General features: G+C 39.1%; 1 protein-coding gene across 8 annotated transcripts in view; it reads right to left on the minus strand.

Annotated features, from left to right (window-relative positions):
- CASK (calcium/calmodulin dependent serine protein kinase) overlaps positions 1–25044 on the minus strand; it is a 377321-nt gene that overhangs the window by 191668 nt on the left and 160609 nt on the right. For all 8 annotated transcript variants that reach the window (XM_086387080.1, XM_086387078.1, XM_086387076.1 and 5 more), the window contains exon 4: positions 2154–2231. In XM_086387080.1, coding sequence (XP_086243206.1) covers positions 2154–2231 — 78 coding nt within the window. The remainder of the gene's footprint in view (positions 1–2153; positions 2232–25044) is intronic.

A 25044-nucleotide genomic window follows, 5' to 3' on the forward strand; every position in this document is an offset into this window, starting at 1 on the left:
TACAACACTGGTATTCTTTATGTTCTAACACCTAGCACAGTGGCAGAGACAGGCTCAAAGTTAAAGAAAAGTAATAGGAATGAGTAGTTCAGTTCAGTCGCTCAGTAGTGTCCAACTCTGTGACCCCATGGACTGCAGCATGTCAGGCCTTCTTGTCCATCACCAACTCTCGGAGTTTACTCAAACTCATGTCCATTGAATCACTGATGCCATACAAGCATCTCATCCTCTGTCGTCCCCTTCTCCTCCTGCCCTCAATCTTTCCCAGCATCAGGGTCTTTTCAAATGAGTCAGTTCTTTGCATCAGATGGCCAAAGTACTGGAGTTTCAGTTTCAGCATCAGTCCTTCCAATGAATATTCAGGACTGATCTCCTTTAGGAAGGATTGGTTGGATCTCCTTGCGGTCCAAGGGACTCTCAAGAGTTTTCTCCAATACCACAGTTCAAAAGCAACAATTCTTCGGCTCTCAGCTTTCTTTATAGTCCAACTCTTACACCCAAACATGACTACTGGAAAAACCTTAGCTTTGACTAGATCGACCTTTGTTGGCAAAGTAATGGATGAGTATGGAACAGAGTAAAACCAGTAGTGGTTTAACATCAACTCTGATAGCCTATCTGCCAGGTATTCCAGTGTCTTTGTGGTTCAAAAAGGAAAAAGTCATCTTCCTCCATCAAGTTTCACTGTTTTATGAAATCAACGCCCAGAATATTTAGTTTTCCCTGTTTGATGCTGCTAAAGATAACAATATGGGAAAATACAAAACTCTAATTCTTTAAGAAATAAATATGAACAATGCTATGCAAAATCTGAGGGTTTCATTTAGTAGGAGAAAGTGGCATACCACTATGCCATAAGAAAAATCAAGAAAGCATTGATTATTAAAGAATGTTTTTTAATTCTAAAATGCAATACAAAATAAAAACTTTTAATTGTGATAAGAACACAAAAGCAAAATGGGATTAAAAAAAAGAACCCCCCCCCCAAAAAAGAAAACCCTAGAATATACTTTTAGTGAACAAGGCACAAAATAAAAAAGGATATTTGGCCTCAGTTCTACTATGAATAAATCAGGAGTTAAAAGAAGGAACTAAAGTTAATATATATAAACTCTCATTTGCTTCCTCTCCCTAGCTCCAGGAGTAGAAAACAGCAGCTACCTAAAATTTAGTATATTCTTTATCTTGTGTTACGGTTATGGCTGCTCCACCTCCCGAAATGGGGGCCCTTGCTGCTCAGTCAGGAGAAGAGTGTGCAAAGAATCTGAAGAAAGTCAAGTCATTCTGAGCTTAAAGTTGCATGGGGGTAGTAGTCCCTAAGCTGTTTTCAGCCATATCTGTCCATTGTGCCATAATTATAAAAAGAATGGTAGGAGGGAGAATGTTATAATCATTTAATGGTAACTGTTTCCTAAATGGTAGAAAGTTTGAATAAACACTTACAGGTTTGAACCCTTTAACATACCATGGTTAGTGACTAAGGAGGGTTGCTGTAACTCATGTATTAAAAAGGCAACTTATTGGAGTGGGTATTTATGATATGATTGTCACCAAAGCAGAAAGCTGTACTGCTCCAAATCTATAGGCAAGTGACCCAGTGCATGGCTCCTGTGATTTTTCATATTAAATCTTTATTTTGAGTAGGAACTCCTTCTCTTGGAACAATGATGACTACTTGATTGGGAGATCCAATATATTCAGCAGAAAAACTGTGCTGTTATTTCTGTTCTTCTGCTGTTCCGTGCTTTTTCTCAGATTAACTGGTCACAAAACAATCTGCTATCACTAAAAGGCAAACTGAAGAACTAAAGAGGCACATCTGCTAAAAAGCAAAAATCAAACACACACCAAAAAATCCCCAAGTTTCCTTCTACATAGTTCCTGACCTATAAAATTCCTCCTTGTATAAAAGTCATCAGAAATGGAAAAGATGGCAGTGGTGATGTTAAATTCTAAATCCATATAAATAAATCCACTGTTTAATATTTTGCATTTCCAGTCACTGTTTGGTTCCACTAAGGCACATTAAGAGATGCTCCTTGTAAGAGTGGCAGCCTGCTTGTCATTCAAAGAGCAGGATGCTTCATATGATTTCCTTGCCAGCTCCCTTTTACTTCTACCTTTACTTTGGGAAGTTGATACAAATTACATACCTGGCGACAGCTTCACTGTATACGAAACCAGCATCAGCTCGTTTTACGATTTCAAAACACAGATCTGCTCCATCCATACTGTAGAGAGATGTGAAAAAGAAGATAAGGAAAGAGAAAATTTCAGGAAGAAAACATTGAAAGCGAATACATTGTAAGTAAGTTTTTAGTTGACTTACAGCTAAAGATTATAATAAATTATTTAAGTCTCCTTCTTTTGATGAAAAATAGATACCAATTATAAAGGACATTATAACCATCTTAATATTGAAATCACTATGAACGGTGACTGCAGCCATGAAATTAAAAGACACCTGTTCCTTGGAAGGAAAGTTACGACAAACCTAGACAGTGTATTAAAAAGCAGAGACATCACTTTGCTAACAAAGGCCCGTGTAGTCAAAACTATGGTTTTTCCAGTAGTCAAGTACGGATGTGACAGTTGGACCATAAAGAAGACTGAGTGCCGAAGAATTGATGCTTTTGAATTGTGGTGCTAGGGAAGACTCTTGAGAGTCCCTTGGACAGCAAGGAGATCAAACCAGTCAATCCTAAAGGAAATCAGTCCTGAATATTCATTGGAAGGACTGATGCTGAAGCTGAAACTCCAATACTTTGGCCACCTGAGGCTAAAAGCTGATTCATTAGAAAAGACCCTGATGCTGTAAAGACTGAGGACAAGAGGAGAAGGGGGCAATAGAGGATGAGATGGTTGGGTGGCATCATTGAGTCAACGGATATGAGTTTGAGCAAATTCCAGGAGACAGTGAAGGACAGGGAAGCCTGGCTTGCTGCAGTCATGGCGTTGCAAAGAGTGCAACAGGCCTGAGGGACTGAACAACTACAACAGCCTTCTTTGTGGTCCAGCTCTCACATCTGTATATGACTACTGGACAAACCATAGCTTTGACTATACAGACCTTTGTTGGCAAAACGCTGTGGGGCATTGTGGGTCAGGGCATCTCCGACCAGGGATGGAACTCGTGTCCCCTGCATTACAAGGCAGATTCTTAACCACTGAATCACCAGGGAAATCCAATAACTAATTAATTAATAATCATTACTAATCATTACTAATATTACTATTCTTCCAGCATCATGGAAAGCATTCCTTGTTTTATCTCCCTTCATTCTTACTATCATCCCATGAGGTCAGCATCCTTCATGTTCTCAAATAATTTGTCTAAGTGAGTAGACATGTATGTGACAGGGACAGAATTCAAATCCCTACCTATATTCAATGCTCTTTCCATTATCTACAGCTACATCTACTAAGTGTGCAAGGAACAAATATACATATTCAAGCTCAACAGTTCAAACATCGGATGAAGTTCTAAAAGAACAAGTATATTTTATACTTTCAACATATTCCCACCTAAAACCTGGCAGAATACTAGGCACACAGTAAATATTTAATGATTAGTTGACCATATTACATGAAAATACTTTCACATTTATACAAAGCTTCACCAAGTTTACCTAGTTTTCATTTCACGGCCAATGAACTTTTTCCAATGTTCAATAGGATTCTTTTCTAAACTAATTTTTATGATGGCTCAGTCTACTCTGAAGTATGGCAGGGTCTATTTTGCATCATCAGAAATAAAACCCAGATGAATGTGATCATGCATCTATGTGAACAACCCTGATCACCTGCAACAGTCCTACAAGCAGAGTTGCTAGGTCAAGAGGCATAGAAAGAATGCTTTTGATACATATACTACTGGAAAACTTTCAACAATTTACTCCGCAACTACCGAGTGTGAGAGTGTTCTTTCCTACCTTGCTTGCCTCTCCTAGGATGAGTATTCTTTTTAATCTTTGCCAATCAGATAGGAGGAAAAAAAGTCACCCATAAATGCTTTCATTTACATTTCCTTGATTACTAGAGAGGCTGAATATTTTTCATTTCTTTGTGTTGTGGGGAGAAGAAAAGCACTATTTTTAAAGCTGGCTGCAGTTTAAGCTTGGATGGTTGATTTGTGAAGACTAAAAACACATAGTGAGGGAATTATAGTTTTGTTTAGCCTTTTTCCTTTTTAATTGCAAAATGTGAGGATAAGCACTATGCATCTTAGATGAGAGAAGAGTTGGGCAAAGGAGAGAGCTAAACTGATTGCATCATAAAGCAATAAGAATCCTTAGAGCCAGAGGAAGGCTTTTTGGAGGGATCTGAAAGGGGGAAAAATCCTAAGGGTGGGAGAAGGTAGTAAGATGGTGAGAGGCAAACATTTAAAGAGGGAACCAGTCAGTGGGAAATAACTGGAAATCACTTACTGCCCTGGGCTACAGTTACCAGCATGAATCGATTCATTTTCCTGGACATATGTGAAAATACTAGTAATTGAAATGACAATTTCTACATATGCATATACACATACGAGATTATTTTTAGGTTTATACTCTTTTCCACTATTTTGGTATCTAGTCTGATACCAATTTTAATTCTGCAATAGTATCCATTTTAGTATTTGGCAAAATAAGTCTCATTTAGTCATTACTCTTTGCCAACATTTTCCTATGAGATTTTCTTTTTCTCACAGCTGAAATTTAAAATCAATTTCTCAAACACTATAAAGTTTTAAAAAAATATTTTGCTGAAATAGTATTATATTTATAGATTAACAAGTAGAAATTAACATTTTCCTAACATTCTTATCTGTGAATGATATCCATCTCCATTTCCTTTTATGTCTCTGAGTTAGAATTTCAAGGTTTTCTTCATATTGGTTCCAAATATTGATTATTGGGTTCCCCACCCCAAGGCATTTTATATTTTTAGTTGCTATTATAAATGGTATCTTTTGGCTATTATACATTTTTTAATACAATGGTTCATAACCAGGGGTACCAAACAAAACCGCCTATATAATGTTTAAAACATGCATGCATGCTCTTTGAGGCTTTAGTCTGAAAGTAAGTCATTACTGTGAAAGTAATTTTTCAATTATTAAAGCTATTTGATTAGTCATTTGTAATGTTAATTGATATTAAAGTAAAAGGCAATCCATTAATTCAAAATTTCATGATATAGAAATATAAGCTAAAAATACTTTTATGCAAATTTTACTCATCATAGAAACTTTAAATATACATATTCATAAAACATACAATCCCAGTATAATAATCTTGAACAAAAAGTTCAATGTCCTAATTCTTGACAAACTTTACTTGATAATATGCTTTTAAAAACAATTATAAGGCTTCTCTTATTGGTTTTCTCTTTGGTTTCCCATCTTAGGGTGTTTCTGAGGCTGCCAAGAAGCTTCAATAAGCATGCTCTGAATTTCCTTAGTTGGTTCCATTCTGAGGGAATGAAACGAGAGAGAAGAAATCCTGCTATGGAAGAGTATGGGGAATGTTTCTATACTAAACCCAGAGAAAAACTATGGGATGTTTACTCTGAATTGTGAAAAGTGGTAGGATTATGAATGATCTTAACTGCCCCTCATTTCAACTATCTGAATTTTAAAACTTCTGTAATAAACATGCATTACTTATAAAAAATTTAAACATTATCCAAAAACAAATGCTCCAAACAAACAAAACAGATCACAGGTCTAGAGGGACAAGGTATGGCTGTAAGTATGTGGAAGGGATCAAAATATTCCAGCCCCAAATATGCCACTTTAGCAGAGGATTATTTTGAGCTGAAGGCAACTGAAAATCAGCAGATACATGAAAACACTCTACTCTCCTCCATTCTGCTTACAAATGGGACATTAATTTCCCTTTATTAAAGTGACAGAAATTTCCTTTTGTAAAGGTGTTCCCCTCTCATGTACCAGGAAGAAGAAAACCACTCTTACCTGTGTAACAAACCTTATTAAATAACTCTTTTTTACCATATATTTTCTGATTACCTTCCTACAATTTACTTCCGACCCTAGATACCCAAACTACCCTCTCCATCCTTTGTCTAGTCTCTTCACTTTACCTCTTTGTTAAAATGGTATATAAGTCTCTGTGGGTTTCACTTTTTCCTGTGCGTATGCCCGCTCCCTATTGCCCACCAAGTGTAAATGAAAATCTTCTCTCCTGTTATTTTGCCATTTGTCTGTTTAATTTGCAGGCCCCAGGTACTTAATTAAGAGTATATAGAAAGTTTTCTTTCCTCCTCTACAATGTATTCTATAAAAGCAGAGAAAGAGAAGGCTCGTAGGAGACTAGTAGCTTCTTGTATGAAGAAGCGCTTCTCAAATTAACTGTGATCATGGTGGTGGTTTAGTTGCTAAGTTGTGTCTGACTCATTTGTGACCCTACAGACCCGCCAGGCTCCTCTGTCTATGAGGTTCCCCAGGCAAGAATACTGTAGTAGGTTGCCATTTCCTTCTCTAGGGGATCTTTCTGACCCAGAGATTGAATTCGTGTCTCCTGCATTGCAAGTGGATTCTTTACCATTGAGCCATCAGGGAAGCCCAACTGTGATCAAGGACTACCTTTCACCACCCCCCCTCCCCACACACACTCTAGTATATTAAGAGCTAATACATTTTTTACAACATACAAAACCATGCTGTGATTTCACAGCAACATAAATCATTCTAACAGTTTCTAGATGTTTATACTCAGTTTCTGTTCTTATTTCATTATAAAGTGGTAAATGACTGGTAGACTAGAATTTGTCTGCAAACTATTCTTTGAGGAGCACTGTAAAGAACAGATCAAATCTGGATTTCTCTGATCAGCATTTCCCCTGAAGGTGATAAAAACAACCACAAAATCTAGATGAAATATTGGGTACGGAAAAACTCAAACTTTCTGGCCAGCCCAATAAAAATTTTTTTAAGTGTTAAAGAATTAACAGCATAAACAGTGAAAAACCACCTATGAGAACAGAGAAAGGATTAGAACTCAAAGAGGGAAGCAAGAGCTGCTTCTGCTCTGGGGATATGGAGGGGTTATGGAAAGAAGGCAGCTGTGGAGGCAAGAGGTTTCACTTCTGGGGAACTCTAGAGAAGGGATGGGCTTCCCTGGTGGCTCAGATGGTAAAGCGTCTGCCTGAAATGCGGGACACCCGGGTTCAATCCTTGGGTTGGGACGATCCCCTGGAGAAGGAAATGGCAACCCACTCCAGTACTCTTGCCTGGAAAATTCCATGGACTGAGGAGCCTGGTAGGCTACAGTCCATGGGGTCGCAGAGTCAGACACGACTGAGCAACTTCACTGATGCAGATTTACAGGGTGATCCAAGAGGAGAGAAAGTGCTCTTCTTCTCACAAACCACAAAAGAGTCCACCAAGGGGTAAGGCTCTGACAAAATATCTCATACTCCAGGGTGGAAACATAAAGAGTTGCATTTTGAAAACTGCAGTATACAATATATTCTGGTATGTCTTATCAGTAGCATAGGAAAACCCCAATGCTTACCATGGAGATAAAAACTGAATTTTAAATATTCAGTAAGAAAGAAATAATCAAAAGTGACACTATAGATTTGAAAAAGCAGCAAGAAGAAATTTAAGAACAGAAAAAAATAAAAATTAAGACTTTGAACAGATTAGATAGTCAAAGAGAAAAGTAGTGAACTAGAAAATAATCAGCTTGAAGCAAGGAGAGACAAAACATGGAAAAAATAAAAGTGAGATTAAGAAATGTAAAAGATTACTTTGAAAGTCAGCATATATTTCATTGAAGTTTAAAAAGCGAAAAGAAAATGGAGCAGAAACAATACTAAAAATATAATGACTGATAATTACCCAGAGATGACTAAAGATATCAATCCACTGATTTGAAAAGCCCATTAAACATCAAGGAAGAAAAAGAAATCTATAGTTAGCTGTATACCACTGAAAACTGCAGGAAACAAAGAAACATAGACAATCTCAAAAACAGTGAAAACAACAGACTATCAGACTGATAGCTGACTTTCAGTAGCAATAGTGGAAGCCGGAAAACAGTGGAAAAGTGTCTCAAAATAACTGCCAATATAACCTTCTCTTCTCACTTAATAAATCTTTACAGAATGATGGGGAACACATGTATACCCATGGCTGATTCATGTCAATGTGTGGCAAAAACCACTACAATATTGTAAAGTAATTAGCCTCCAATTAAATAAAAAGAAAAAAATCTTTACAGAATGAAGGTGGAAAAACAATTCAGATAAGTAAAATACTGAGATAATTTGCCACGAGCATATCTATCCCTAAAGGAAATATAAAAGAATATTCCTCGGGAAGAAGAAATATGAAGAAAAGTCAGAGATTCAGCAAGGCATGGAAAACATAAAATGTAAATATGTAGGTGAATCTAAATGAACAATGATTGTATAAAACAACTATTTTCTCAGTCTCTCTCTGGAGAGAGAGAGAAATCATATAAAACAGTTACTGTTCAGAAATAGAGAGAGGTAGGTAGTGGGGTGGGATGGGGTATGCCAGGAGGAGATTGACTGATTTTAAATATAAATACTTGACAACAATAACTTATATGTCAGGAGGTATACTTTAATTTCTAGGTCAACTATTAAGTTCTTTTTCTTTGAATAGACCTTCTACCTTTGTGTATAACTTTATAACATTATGCATTCAGTTCAGTTCAGTCACTCAGTCGTGTCCGACTCTTTGCGACCCCATGAATTGCAGCACGCCAGGCCTCCCTGTCCATCACCAACTCCCGGAGTTCACCCGCGATCCACTCACGTCCATCGAGTCGGTGATGCCATCCAGCCATCTCATCCTCTGTCGTCCCCTTTTCCTCCTGCCCCAAATCCCTCCCAGCATCAGAGTCTTTTCCAATGAGTCAACTCTCCGCATGAGGCAGTGGGTTACCATTCCCTTCTCCAGGAGATCTTTCCGACCCAGGAATTGAACCTGGGTCTCCCGCATTGTAGGCAGACGCTTTACCATCTGAGCCACCATGGAAGTCCCCCAAAACATTATGCATTAGTCATTTGAAAAACACTGGTCCACTGAGTTATGCAGAATTTCCTAATATTGACATGTTTGATTACATGATATTAAAAATCACTGCTGATTACATGAGAAACATTCTTTAAGTCCTCGGGGGCTTCCCAGGTGTCTCAGTGGTAAAGAATCCACCTGCCAATGCAGGAGATGCAGGTTCAATCCCTGGGTCAGGAAGATCCCCTGGAGGAGGAAATGGCAACCCACTGCAGTATTCTTGCCTGGAAAAACTTATAGAAAGAGGAGCCTGGTGGGCTACAGTCCACGTGGCTGCAAAGAGTTGGATATGACTGAGTGTATGCACACACGCATGCACACACACCCCTTTAAGCCCTGGGAAGCTGTTAAGCTCATTGTGGCAGATATAAGTTTTCCAAAATTCTAATTTTCACTTGAAAATTTTGAATTTCATCATCAGCAACAACTACTGTGAATTATTTCCCTGGAAGCAGCAGGCTCGCTTTGTTCATTTTTTAAATTGAATGTCTGCCACATACTCAAGTTTGGGTAACTGTGGCTTGTCTGTTAGTCATTCTTTCAAGTAAAAGTGATGTCACACACACACAAAATACTAGTTTGGATTACAACTCAAGATATTGCAGAAGTGGATTTCTAAGACCTAACAAAATTTAAAGAACTGCAAGCAGAGTATGTTTTCTAATCACAATATAGTTAAGTTAGAAATTTAAAAAATAACTAGAAAATTCCCAAATGTTTGGAAATTGAGAAATACATGCTAAATAACCTATGAATCAAAGGCGAAATCACACTGAAAATTAAAAAGCATTTCTAGTATTTCTAATAATGACAATAAAAACTACATATCAAAACTCATGCAAGATTGAGGCATTACATTTCAAGACTGGGGTGTTGCCATTATTAAACCCAGAAATATAAAAATGGCTGAAAGAAGAAGTTGGGGCATAGGTCCAATCTTCCAGTATGGAAAGCTAGCTACAGCCCCATCCCCACAACACACACTCCTCAGTGCTGGAGAAACTTATCTTGTATCAGGTAACCCACTGATGACAAATAAAATACATTAATACAACCTTTTCAGTGGACAATTTTATAATGCTAGACAAAGGTCTTAAAAATGGGCATGTCCTTTGACCCAATGATTTCATTCCAAGGGAAATAATCAGATTATTTGCTGAGTTTTAATGACAAAGGTTTATCACAGCTATTTTTAATAGGGAGAAATGGGAAAAAACCTAAATGCCCAACAAAAAGAGAATGATTAAATAAACTATGGTAAATCCACAGAGTAGGATATTATGCTGCCATTAAAATGATGCTATAGAAGTATATTTATTGATATAGAAAGATGTCCATAATAATTTAAGATGTACAAACATATATGCATTATCTATGTGCATTCAAATGTATTGAGAAATTTTTGGATATTACAACACAGTGTTAAAGAGTAAATGGGTAGGACTCTGGATTTTTTGTTTCCTTTTTACTTAAAAAAAAAAAAAAGAACAGGTATTACCATTTTGGTCATACTAAAAACAGTTCTAAATGTTAAAAAATAAAATGCAAAAATATTCCTTCAGTATGTTGTTAAAATAGTATTTATAAGGCAGTCTTAATACTTTAAAAATTATTTAAATTTAACATAAATATTACAAACACTGATGTAAAATATTAGAAAATAAAAGCTGAAGTCAGTGACATTCCACCAGGAGAAATTTTTTTAATAGAACAGCAAATTAAATCTGTTCTATTTAAAAAGGAAATGATAATGAGCAGAAATTAATGAAGAAAAAACAGGGCAAAAGGCAAAGCAAAAAAATATTCTTGGAAAAGATTTATACAAGTGAACTAGAAAAATCCCAATTTTGAGAACTGAATAATAAAAAAAAACTGAACCAATTTTATTACACAGATCTCAGAATAAAATCATTAGAAAATGAGAAAATATTTAAAACTGAATAATAAGGAAAATCAATGCATCAAAACTTATATGCTATAAATGCATATATTAATATTCTAAAAGAAGAAATGTTCAAGATTTATGATAAGCATCCATCTCCATAAGTTATATAAAATCATCAAATTAAAGTCAAACAAATTAGAGGGAAATAAAGATAGAAACCAATGACATGGAAAACAAACAGATACTGGGAGGATTAACAAAGTTAAAAGTTGTTTCTCGTGAAATGATACATTTTGGGCAAGCCTGAATTAAAAAATAGACATATACAGCAGCCCGTATGAAGAATGAAAAAGGAGAAATTCTATATCCTGCAGACATTAAAAAGATGATATCAAAACTTTATGCCAAAAATTTGAAAATTTATATGAAATGGACAAATTTCTAGAAAAATAAAACTCATTAAAACACAAAAAGAATTAGAAAACCTAAGTAATTCTTTACTAATTAAAGGAACTGAAATAGTAATTAAAAACCTTCTGGCATAGAAAACTCTAGGCCTAGATGGCATTTCTCACAAGTTCTACTGAACACTGGGAGGAGAAATAAATAAAAAGCAGGAACAGTTTCCAATTCATTTTATGAAGCTAGCGTAAACTAGATATAAAATCTGTTAAGGACAGCATGTGAAAATTAATGGCCAATCTCACTAATGAACATAGATGCAAATAAGCCAAACGAAACTATACTGAGCTATATTGAAAAACTGTAACAGGACCAAGATGGGTTTACCAAAGGAATGCAAAACTGTTTTAACATTTGGAATTCAATTAATAGAATTCTGTACACTGAGATAGATTAAGGAAGAAAAAATAGTGACCACCTCAATAAAAGGAAAAAATATTTAATAAAACTATGGATTTAAATCTTAAGAAATTCTTAAATTGAAGAAGGCAAAAATGTCTACCCCAACAATTTAACAATATTGTGAAGGTTCTAGCCAGAGCAGTAAGGGCAAGATAAAGAGATGAAATGTATAAGAATTGAAAAGGAAGAAACAAATCATCATTATTTACAGATGGTATAAGTGTATATGCAGAATATTCAAAATAATCTAAGGAAAAATGAAAATGAATCAGAATTTAGTAAAATTATTGACATAAAACAAATGAAATTAAAAAAAATTTTTTTCATTAAAGAGCATAGGAATAAATCAAATAAAAAGATGTGTAGGATCTCTAGACAGAAGAATATGATTTTTTTAAGATAAATTAAACAACTAAAATAAATGGAAAGAAAATTATCTTGTTCACAGACTGGAAGACTCAGTACTGTAAACAGCTCATCTTTCCCAAGTTAAAGCATAAATTCAATGGAATTCCAATCAACATCCCAACAGGTATCATATTAGAAACTGTTAAGCAGAATCTAAAATGTATATGGAAATGCAAAAGAACAAGAAGATCCAAGTATTTTGGGAGAACAATGGTGGGAAGATTTGCTCTACTTCAAAATTTTATAATACAAAGCTTAATAATTAAAGCTGTACGCTATTGACACTAGGATAGACAAACAGGATAGTAGAACATAAGAGCAAGCCTAGAAACACACACACACACACACACACACACACATATGGATGCTAGATATAGGACAAAAAAGTAACTGCAGAGTATTGGGCAAAGACAGTCTCTTCAAATAAATATGTGCTTTTGTGGACCTGAATGTTCATAGCAGTACTATTCACAATAGTCCCTAGATGTCAACAATCCAAATGTCCATTGGTAGTAGAATGGATAAAATATTAATATATTTACAAAATAGACTATTAAATAGTGATCAAAAGAAATTAGCTATAGGTACACAAAAATTTGGTTAAATCTTAAAACGTAAACTGCATGATTTTTTCTATATACGGTTCAAAAGCAAATAATCTTGCTTTGTTGTAATAAAGCTAGGATTTATTGAGTGCTTACTATGTGACAGGTATTTTCTAAGTGCTTTATGTGCACTAATTCATTTAACAGTTACAAGAGGTCTATGAAGTTAAGTATTTTTACCGCCCTTATTTCACTTATGAGAAAACTGAGAAACAGCAGACATTAAGTAACTTGCCTAAGACATCACATAGCTAGTAAGTGGCAGAGCCAGGATTTAAACTCAGGCAGTTTGACTTTAGAGACCATGCACCCAAATGTTCAGTTTACAAAGAGGGAAACTTCTAACTTCTGTTCAAGGTTCTGAGTCACTTAATGGAAGACAAGAGATTATAGCTAAGAAGGTCATAGTATGAAGGAGGGCTCTGAACAATCACATTTTCATGGTGTCATGGGGAACCCATGCTCTAGAACAATCTAGTGGTATCTTCGAAATGCAAAGCCTCCATTTTCATCCTTCCAGATGATACATGTAAATACTTTATTGTTGATATGGTTTAAATGAATTCTCTATACGTAAGTTTGCTGATAGATGCTTTAATCCTTGCATACACAAATCAATCTCTATTGATTAGAAATACCCACAACTTCGTTTTATTTTCTTCTAATTCAGGGCTTTTCTTGTGGTACTGTCTTGACATCTTCACAAATGTCCCATCATCTTTTCTCAATACTTTTATGCTTTATGATCTTGCTGGAAATGTCCTCTCTCCACTCTTCCACCTCTCTCTCTCCTACACTTATGTTGATGCTCTTAATCAACTTTGTACAAGCCAGCCTGCCTTTTCCAGCTCCCAAATGTTTCCCCTACTGATCTCTTGTGAAGTGAAGTCTCTCAGTCGTGTCCGACTCTTGGCGACCCCATGGACTGTAGCCTACCAGGCTCCTCCGTCCACGGGATTCTCCAGGCAAGAATACTGGAGTGGGTTGCCATTTCCTTCTCCAGGGAATCTTCCCGACCCAGGGATCGAACCCAGGTCTCCCGCATTCCTGATCTCTTAGGGCCCTAAGAATCTGTGCCTCTCTATGGTCACTTAGAACTATGTTGCCAATTATTATTATTATTTATTTCATGGATAGGCACTTGACTGGTTTGCATAGTTTGACTATAAATAACATGAAGGCATAAACAAGCCTTTTATCACTTCATAATATCCCACATATTGATGGATATTCACAAATACTTTTGCAGTGAATTCATTTCTGAAAGACAGAGGAGTCATAGACACACGATCTTTTTTTTTAAAAAACCCTTTCCCCATCTAAAATGGGCTTTCCCTGATAGCTCAGTTGGTAAAGAATCTGCCTGCAATGCAGGAGACCCTGATTTGATTCCTGGGTCAGGAAGATACGCTGGAGAATGGATAGGCTAGCCACTCCAGTATTCTTGGGCTTTCCTGGTGGCTCAGCTGGTAAGGAATCCACCTGCAGTATGGGAGACCTGAGTTTGATCCCTGGGTTGGGAAGATCCCCTGGAGAAGGTAAAGGCTACCCATTTCAGTATTCTGGCCTAGAGAATTCCATGGACTATACCCGTGGGATCACAAAGAGTCAGACACGACTGAGTGACTTTCACTTTCACCCATCTAAACTAAGTTAATTTGGGGAGGAGTTATAACAGTGCATATTAGAATTTCGATGGAAGGAAAGGGTGTGTCTTGGAGGGATTCAGACATCCTTTGTGGAGTTGGCAGCTTCTGAGATGGGTCTTGAAGAAAAGTAGAGGGGAAAGGGAAAAGTGGAGCCATGAGAATGACAGAAAGCGAGCAAGCGGGGGCGTGGTGGAGACTACGAGGTAGTTAAGAGGAGAGCAGTATTTCAAGGCATTTTCTCTGACAAGTCAACAACAATAAAGCTGGGAGCACTAAAAAAATGAGTCAACATGTTAGGTGGGTTTGGAGGAGATTGTGGAAATACTCAAGGGGTCATAATTGGAGCCAAGTGCTCCTCTCCCATCTATTTTGAAAATTAAGGTACAATATTACATTCTTTCACATGAACAGACAGGGACCAGAGAAGGTATTTATACAGGCTTATTAACTATAATATGGAAATATATAGAAATCTTCATCTCTTCAGTGGAGAAGGGAAATGTGCCCTGCAATGGGAATTCTTAATAAAGCAATTTTGATATATTATCAAGTACATTAAAATGACTGAGCACATCCCTGTATGTCTATGTACAAGCTGCATTTATTTTGGTGGGAACTGTCCCTGCCCATTTGTATGTGAAGCTTAATATCTTCCCTTCCATTGGGGTGAGCTTTCTTTATCTGTGTCCAGTAGAATATAACCCTTTTATATGCCAATATTGAAGCAAATTAATTTTCTAGTTTTTTTTCAATTTTAGCTCAATCTATTGATGTTTTCCTTTGTGAATCTCAGTCCTTTGAAGTCGTAAAAGCTTGCCAAAGATCTGTCAAATAATTTTAATTTTTTTGCTAGCTTTCCTATGACTTGTTTATATAAACTCTATTCTGTCTGTGGTTTTCTTTTTTGGTGGGAGGGGTTAGATCTAAACTGACTTCTGAATTGCTAATGCATTTTCTCAACACTATTTAAAAATCCTTCTTTTCCTATTATATTTACTGCACTTTGTATGTCCTGCTGAAAGGACTCCTTTGAAGAGAAATGCCTGGCACTGGCTGGCAAGCAGTATTTTTTGTCCTGTATCCTTCTAAGTGGATCAAATGCCAAAGGTGGTCTGAGGTATTTTGTGGGTCTGAATGTTTAGTACTGTCTAAAATCAAGCCTACCACGGCTGGGTGCTGCAGATTAGGTAACATCTGAAGGGTACTGGTTCACAGCTCTGTGAAGGAATAGATGTACCAAGAAGCTCTTCAACTGAGCATGGGTAGACACAAGGAGAGAGAGAGCATCAAAGGAAGGGAAAGGTCATGGTCATCAAGAGCGAAGACAGAGCACACTGCACACACTGTTCTACCTCACAACTTTGCCTTGGATCAGCCCTGGTGGCTCAGTCAGTAAAGAATCTGCCTGCCGTGCAGGAGACCTAGGTTCGATTCCTAGGTCGGGAAGATCCCCTGGAGAAAGGAAAGAACACCCACTCCAGTATTCTTGCCTGGAGAATCCAATGGACAGAGGAGCCTGGTGGCCTACAGTCCATAGGGTCACAAGAGTTAGACATGACTGAGTGACTAAACCACACAGCAGGGTAAAGATTCAAAGTTGTTCTGACCCACATGTGAGGCCTCCCTTAGTTTAGGCCAACCTGGAGCATTTGGAGGGCCTGAAACAAGTGTACCAATTGAAGTCCATGATGCCATATGTTTAAATATTAAAAAATTATACATGAAACTTACAAATTGCTAAATATGTTCTAACCTTTGACCATGATTCATAAGGGCCTAGAAGTTTAGGATCTATTAAATATTCTTGGGTTCCTTGGATTTCCTTACCAGAATGTGGCATCTTGGGATATCCAGCCCTTGGCCAGCCCTCAATTTTTACCCCACCCCCAGCTCCATGCCTAATCTTACAGCCTTCCTATGCTGTGCCTGATATCCTAAGGTACAAGTGGGAACAGTCCAACCACAGATTTTACAACTACTTATCAAGGCTACTGTGGAGAAGGCAATGGCACCCCACTCCAGCACTCTTGCCTGGAAAATCCCATGGACGGAGGAGCCTGGTGGGCTGCAGTCCATGGGGTCACGAAGAGTTGGACACGACTGAGCGACTTCCCTTTCACTTTTCACTTTCCTGCATTGGAGAAGGAAATGGCAACCCACTCCAGTGTTCTTGCCTGGAGAATCCCAGGGACGGTAGAGCCTGGTGGGCTGCCATCTATGGGGTCACACAGAGTCAGACACTACTGAAGCGACTTAGCAGCAGCAGCAGCAGCAGCATCAAGGCCACTGACTTCCCTTCTTGGAATGGTGTCTTCGGCCACCCCTCCTCTACTTATTCTTATTCCTTAATGCTGGGTCAATTAAGGTTGTTAGTTACAAGAAACAGAAACCAACTCTGGCTGACTTAGGCAGAAAAGGAGTTTATTAATAGGACACTGGATTGCTCAGAGTGGTAGAGATGTCTGTGAAATCAAGACTGGTGCTGTGCTGTCAGAAACAAAACCCTGAACTGATCTGACGAGGGCACCACTGCAGCTGTTCTACACCAGCTGCAGCAGCTTGCACCACTGTATCTGTTAATGCTAGGTGCTGGAGGCCTTCCAGAGTGCTACTTCAGCTATACCAGTGATTGTACCTGCTATTACCTGAGAGTTCCACATGGCCCTTGTTTTTTTGTCAGTAGCTATTACATCATGAGTGGATGTCTCTGACTCATGAAACCCGTATCATATTCTCATATCCCAACGGCCAAGGAGAGCAAACACCTGGCATTTTCAGCTTCTATAGTAGAAGTTGGGCTTTGTCCTCCATCAAGACTCATAAGATGGGATTTTCTTCAAATATCGGAAGAGGTTTCAGACACAAGACAGTCAAAATCAATGAGAAATGACCCCTTCCTGTGGGTTCTGTTCTCAAGTCTACCTTCAACTGCTTGTGGCACCTAGCTCGTGCTACTTAACCTTTCAACCTTGAGTTGACAATGACTCCTCAATAAAATGATGTGGTTCAATTTAGTAATCTCTAAAACTGCAAGGAGATCCAGCCAGTCCATTCTAAAGGAGATCAGCCCTGGGTGTTCTTTGGAAGGACTGATGCTAAAGCTGAAACTCCAGTACTTTGGCCACCTCATGTAAAGAGCTGACTCACTGGAAAAGACCCTGATGCTGGGAGGGATTGGGGGCAGGAGGAAAAGGGGACGACAGAGGATGAGATGGCTGGATGGCATCACTGACTCGATGGACGTGAGTTTGAGTGAACTCCGGGAGTTGGTGATGGACAGGGAGGCCTGGCGTGCTGTGATTCATGGGGTCGCAAAGAGTTGGACACGACTGAGCGACTGAATTGAACTGAACTGAAAGTCTCTTAATACCACCCCCCTCCCAAGAAATTCTGATTCTTTGAAAAAGGACTGGTTTGAAAGAATTTGCCACTTCTAAAATTGAAATATAGTGTAAGATATTATTTATCAAGTTTTAGAAACTGAGTGTTGTTCTAAGGCCTATCTAGATATCAAAGGTTGATTTGTCACCATTTTCCTGACTCCTTATCAATGCTGTTTGACAATGGTGCCTCCTAGTGGGTGAGGAAACTCCAGTTACAAATGACAGCAAAGGATCCTAAGACAAGAGCAGCAGACCTCTTGATTTGTCCCTCAGTTTGGTTTTCCGAAATTCTCAGAAAAGAGAGGAAGGCAGTTGTGAACACAACTTCTGTTCTGTTTACTAGGTAAGAACTTGACTGTTAGCCCTCAGTGTTCTCACCAGTCCCCTCTACCAAACACGCACCTCCCAAACCTTCAACATGCACACTCACACACACACACACTCATACACACACACACACACACACACTTCTCTTTCAGTTAAAGCTCTGAAGGAACAACCAAAAGAGGAAGAGGGGCGTCCAGCCACAAAATCATGATAAGTCATATGACAGAATTTTAGAACTGGAAGTTTAATTGGAAGATTTGCTTTAGGTCAGTAGCTAATTCATGGCAATTGGAACTAGAACCTCAGCTTCTTGATTCTCAGCTCCCTGTATAGCCCCACGCTTTTTTGAAGGAGGAGGTTCTTTTTTTTTTGAATCAAGATCGAAGGTTAGAACATATTTAGCAACTTGTAAGTTTGATATATGACCTTTTTATACATAATTTTCCCTTGCTTTAGCATAGACTTATGTGGTTTGTTGAAAGGATAGTAATAGTCTACTTCTTTAAGGGCCTTTTAAAAAAGTACTGCAAATCCTCACAGATGAAGAGATCTCATCTGTGCTTTCTTTCCCCTCTGACCAGAAGACAGACAGATGGTTTCACGGTGCTAGTGAGGAACTAAGTTTCCAAAGTACCCTTGTTTCTTCTCCCAGCATGAGGTCTACAGGGTTCATTTAAGACATTGGTTACTATATAGGGCTTCCCTGGTGGTTCAGAGAGTAAGGCGACTGCCTGCAATGTGGGAGACCCAGGTTCGATCCCTGGATCGGAAAGATCCCTTGGAGAAGGAAATGGCAACCCACTCCAGTATTCTTGCCTGGAAAATCTCATGGACAGTGGGTTACTATATGGCCCCTGGTATATGTGCACAGGGCAAAGTGTCCAAAGGCCTGGGTACTTGGAACTTCTTTCTTTTCTATCCTGCCTACTCTCCCCAGATCTTTAAACTTCATTAATTCTTAACAAAAAAAGTTAGACCTCTGATCTAGTCCTGCTTACTTGCATAGGTGAGAGTCAAGACAGACCCTCTGCCACTCAAAACAAAGTCACTCATAATCAGTGCATCATTACTTGGCACCGCTGCAGCTTACTTTCTATCCTATATACATTCCTATAACTCCAGTATGGGGAATATGTGTATGATTCTTTGTAAGTCTCTGTAGCTCTTCTTCCCACCTCTTCTCTCTAGAAATACAGTTCTGCGTCTTGCTCCTCAAAGCCCTCTCTTCATTTGCAAGCAGGTTCGTCAGTGCAGTCCCTGCCATCACTAGCAGGAAAGCTCCTGGCCTACAGGAGGGAGCACTCCTTCCAGGGATGCAGATACGAAAACCGCGACATGATTCTCCTAGCCATGTGTGGGATGCAAGGATTTGGGGCCATTCTTTGACAGTTCTACCTCTGGCACGTCCTCAGTTCATCTGTCTCAAGGAACATCTAAAGAACAGTAAATCATCAGGCCACACCCTGATGCAGTGTTGCATGTGAGAAAGATGGCCTAATTTGGAAAAAGATCCCATCTTTGGCAAACATACCAGGGATTAAAAACTCATCACACAGTTAATTATTGATTTTGTTTTCATGGTACCGCCATTTGTACTCTGAAATCAAACTGGCTGGTATAATTCTTACTTCTAGGCAGGTTCCTAGCTAACATGAAGATGCTAACGTTGGTACTTAGAAAACCAGAGATATAAACAGAGGCATAATCATAGGTATCTGCCCAAGATTAAATTGTTTCAATTTAGCAAGAAAAACAGAACCATTCCTATGCCCTCACGAGAAGATTCCACAAGCCCATGAATTATTTCCAAGTTTCAAATATGACAAAGAAAGAAATCGGAGTTCTTGAATGTTCAAATAACATCATGGCCAATTCGCAAACAGCAACAGAACTCTGTATGTGGACAAAGAAAAGTCAACAGTTAACTAGAAAGATCCTTCGAGTATTATAGGAAGGCATAGATAACTAAGTTTATTATCCTTATAGACTGATTTTCACACTAGTCACTCCTCTGGGACAAGATACTGAAGATTTCTGTTAAATGTAGATACGATAATAGCTAATAACAAAGACTGAGCATTTAACTATAAACCAAGTGCCATTTTAAGAGCTTTACATGTAATAACTTATTTAATCCTCATAACAACACAAAGAGACAGGTACAGATGAGGAAATTGAGGCTTAAGACAAATGTTATATAACTTGTCCAAGGTTACATGGTTAGAAAATAGCAGTCAGGATTTGAACCTAAGCAATCTGGTTCCAGAATCCTAGCTCTTAAACTCTCATCCTGAGACTCTGTAATAGAGTTTATGACAATGACAATGAAGGTGATGGTAAGACTATCCAGCGTTTTGCTTATCAGAATACTCCCTCATTTCCTTTCATTCTTGCAAGTACTTGGGCAGAAACTGAAGTACCAAGAGGTGAAATGGGCCCTGTTCTAATGGTTATGACTCCTAACCTTCACCTTGAGCCTGGATTCTTCTCCTGGGGGGCCAGATTCAAATGGTCGCTGTGCACCACACATCACCAGGTAGGAGTCCCACGATTGCCACACACTCGAATGAGCCAAAAGTTAATTCACAACTTTCTTCCCCAAACCGTATTTCTATCTGAAGGGGACAGTCTTTCTTCTATTGGGTAAAGTTTGGGACTATCATCTTTTCGAGTAAGGGCTCCCCTCATCATCACTCTCTCTGCATTTTACTTCTAGAATTCTGTCTGAATTCATGTATGTTGGATCTTCTCAATGTGGCTTCCATGACTCTTAGCTTCTCTTTCATACTTACTGTCTCTATCTAACTGTGCTTTGTTCTATGTTGGTTCTTCAATACTGTCTTTCAACTTGGCCAGACTGATTCCCAACATACAGTGTGTGCACACACACGTATGTGCTCTCAAGGACTTTCCAATGTTCACCAAATAGAACAGCCTCTTGTATGAATGTTACCTGTTCTCATTATCTTTTTGAGGAAGCTTAAGTCCCTTTCAGATTTTCCTATTAGTTCCATTTCCCTTAGACAAAATTTCCTATGTTGACTTTGTTTCAGGATGTTAGTTTTTCCTTGTATGCTTTGAAAATTTCATTCAAACACTAATCTTAACTGGGGATTTCTTATTTTTGTTTTTCTCTTTAGGCCCCCTGAGCTATCCTTTTATGTAGGATGGCTAGAGTTTTTCTTAGCTACTGTTTAGGCTGAGGGTGTCTGTCTCATCCCTGGATTCCATGTGGTGAGCTAGACTCCAGTTCTCTTCCTCTTACGGGCTCTCAGTTTCTGTTACAATGAAGAAGCTGAACTCTAAAATCTCATCTTGCCTGGAATTCTTTGTTGACTTTAGTTTCGACTGTCTACTACATTGTTCACATGGAGTCTAGGGGTCTCTCCCTGGTGCACAAAATCTGATTATATTATTACCTTGGTAGAATTACTTCACTGTGCTCTACCACCTACAGAATAAACTTCAAAGTCCGATCCCATGTCACCTCCTCAGAAAGGGCTATGCGAACATCGTATCTGAAGTAGCATCGTCATCACTCTTTATCCCTTATGTGGTCCTTGTTCTTGGCAGCACTTGTCATTACTGGCTATTATTACCACACATTTACTTGTTAGTTTGTCTCTTCCAGGAGAATGTAAGTTTCATGTAGGCACTGATTTTGAATTACTCACTGTTAAATCCTCAGATATGCAGATGACACCACCCTTATGGCAGAAAGTGAAGAGGAACTAAAAAGCCTCTTGATGGAAGTGAAAGAGGAGAGTGAAAAAGTTGGCTTAAAGCTCAACATTCAGAAAACGAAGATCATGGCATATGGTCCCATCACTTCATGGGAAATAGATGGGGAAACAGTGGAAACAGTGTCATACTTTATTTTTGGGGGCTCCAAAATCACTGCAGATGGTGATTGCAGCCATGAAATTAAAAGACGCTTACTCCTTGGAAGAAAAGTTATGACCAACCTAGATAGCATATTGAAAAGCAGAGACATTACTTTGCCAACAAAGGTCCATCTAGTCAAAGCTATGGTTTTTCCTGTGGTCATGTATGGATGTGAGAGTTGGACTGTGAAGAAAGCTGAGCACCGAAGAATTGATGCTTTTGAACTGTGATGTTGGAGAAGACTCTTGAGAGTCCCTTGTACTGCAAGGAGATCCAACCAGTCCATTCTGAAGGAGATCGGCCCTGGGATTTCTTTGGAAGGAATGATGCTAAAGCTGAAACTCCAATACTTTGGCCACCTCATGCGAAGAGTTGACTCATTGGAAAAGACTCTGATGCTGGGAGGGATTGGGGGCAGGAGGAGAAGGGGATGACAGAGGATGAGATGGCTGGATGGCATCACTGACTCAATGGATGTGAATGTGAGTGAATTCCGGGAGTTGGTGATGGACAGGGAGGCCTGGCGTGCTGCGATTCATGGGGTTGCAAGGAGTCAGACATGACTGAGCGACTGAACTGACCTGAAATCCTCAGAACCTAGAACAGTGCCTGGCACATTGTAGGCATTCAATAAATACATGTGAATGGATGTATTAATATTAAAATCCTTGACATGGCAGCAGTGCTTGCTTCAGCAGCACTTATACTAAAATTACTGTAGGAACACAAGCCCTAGATGTATCAGAGCAATAAAAGAGTGAGGGCTCTAGAGTCAAACTGTCAAGAATCTTGGCTGCAGCACACCAACTTTGGGACCTTGAGCAAGTCACAGCCTCCTAAGCTGCAGTCTTCTCATCTGTAAAATGGGTAGTCAACCTTAGTGGGTTCCTGAGAGGAATTCGCAGACAATAGACAAGTTAGTGTAGCATGTGCAGTCACACCCATCACCAAAGGTTTTTTACTATTATATGTCCAAGCTCATCTCCAGTCATTGTCTCATCTTCTACCACGTTCCACAGTAACAGCCCACTATGACTAATGATGCCTCAACCATATAAGCTGACTCACATTTCTCGCTATTCCACATGCTCTTGCCCATAATGGTTACCTCCTTTACCACTCATATAGTCAATCTGCTTCCCATCCAAAATTAAACTCTTCCACCTAGAACCCTAGCCCAAGCATGGAAACGAAGTGGGCTTTGATTTGCCCAGGTGGGACATGGGACAGACGCCAAATTCAAAAGGAGGTTATCCATAGGGGGTCAGGTCAATAACTTAGGATACACAGGGTTTTACAACAGAAAGAGGAAACTGAGCTAATAGATAAATTAATTCACTCATTCATTCGTATTCTCTTTCTTTCTCTGTCTGGAATGTGACATAAGAGAAGCAGAAGGAAACAGCTGGCCCTGCAGGTCATGCAGACTTGGGAACTAGGGTGCCTGTTTGGGGCTCTGGGCAAGTCCTTGAGTAAATATGGAAAGCTGGTCTTTCCAGAGCAGAGGAGATGCAAAACCCTGAGGGATGAAGGGAGTAGTAACCCAGTTCCTGAGGTTTTTCTCTCTAGTTCTTATGAGGCCTGGCTTCATTCTGTTTTCTTTCTTTACATTTCGTGAGATTTCAGTATCTTTTGTCAGCTTGGTCCCTGTCACTGCCACTTGGCCAACTCCAGGTCATCCTTCACATTTCAGTATTGCCTCCTCTATGAGGGATCTTTCTCTTCCTTCCTCTCTTTCTCCTTCTCATTATAATGTTTCCATGTCCATCTATCTCCATACTGAGCCTCCAGCTATATTTCATAGATAAAAGGCATTAAGAAACAAAATTACTAAGTTTCTGACAGACTTAGGACAATAGCACAGGCCTCTCCATTTGCCCTCTCATATTTCACTCTCTCTCTCTCACTAAGGAAATAAGTAATCAGATAGAGATACCAAATAGGAGAAAAGAGATAACAAGAGATGGCATAACGGGAGGATATCCCAGAACTGAGCTCATGCATAGCATGAGCACTGGATACTGGTTGAGGAATAAGCAAGTTTGGTGAAGGATGGAACCAAGAATTGCAAAAACCCTTCATTTCCACACAATATTGTTCTTGATACACTCTCTTTACCTGGCGTCTGTGACATCCAGCAGTCATGATTTTCTTTCCAGCTCTTGAGCTATTCCTTTGCTATCTCATTTGATAGCTATTCTTCCTATTCTATACCCAACCCTTTCAAATTTGGAAGACCCTCAGTCTTCAAGTCCTCTATTCATAACCTTCTCTATACCCTTTCTAAACCATCTAAATGGGCTTCCCCGGTGGCTCAGACAGTAAAGAATCTGCCTGCAATGTGGGAGACCTGGGTTTTATCCCTGGGTTGGGGAGATTACCTGGTCAGAGGAGGGCAAGACAACCCACTCCAGTATTCTGGCCTGGAGAATTCCATGGACAGAGGAGCCTGGCAGGCTACGGTCCATGCAGTCACAAAAAGTCAGATATGACTAAGCACAGCACATCTAAATAGCTGCTGCTGCTGCTAAGTCACTTCAGTCGTGTCCAACTCTGTGCAACCCCATAGATGGCAGCCCACCAGGCTCCCCCGTCCCTGGGATTTTCCAGGCAAGAACACTGGAGTGGGTTGCCATTTCCTTCTCCAATGCATGAAAGTGAAAAGTGAAAGTGAAGTCGCTTAGTCGTGTCCGACTCTTTGCGACCCCATGGACTGCAGCCCACCAGGCTCCTCCGTCCATGGGATTTTCCAGGCAAGAGTACTCGAGTGGGGTGTCATTGCCTTCTCTGATCTAAATAGCAACCATCCTCAAATGTCTGTATCTATCCAAGATCTCTCTATGTGCCTCATCCACATATTTAGCTTCATCTTTAGCAGTTTCATTCAGAGGTCTCACAGAAACTTCAAACTCAACACGTCCAAAATGTATTTTACCATCTATTTCCAAGTACCATTATCTTATCAGGTGCTCAAGTCAGTGAT

This window comes from Bos grunniens, chromosome X (genome assembly GCF_055505025.1).
Source record: "Bos grunniens cultivar Pamir isolate PY7600 chromosome X, Bosgru_T2T1.0, whole genome shotgun sequence".
Lineage (NCBI taxonomy): Eukaryota > Metazoa > Chordata > Mammalia > Artiodactyla > Bovidae > Bos > Bos grunniens.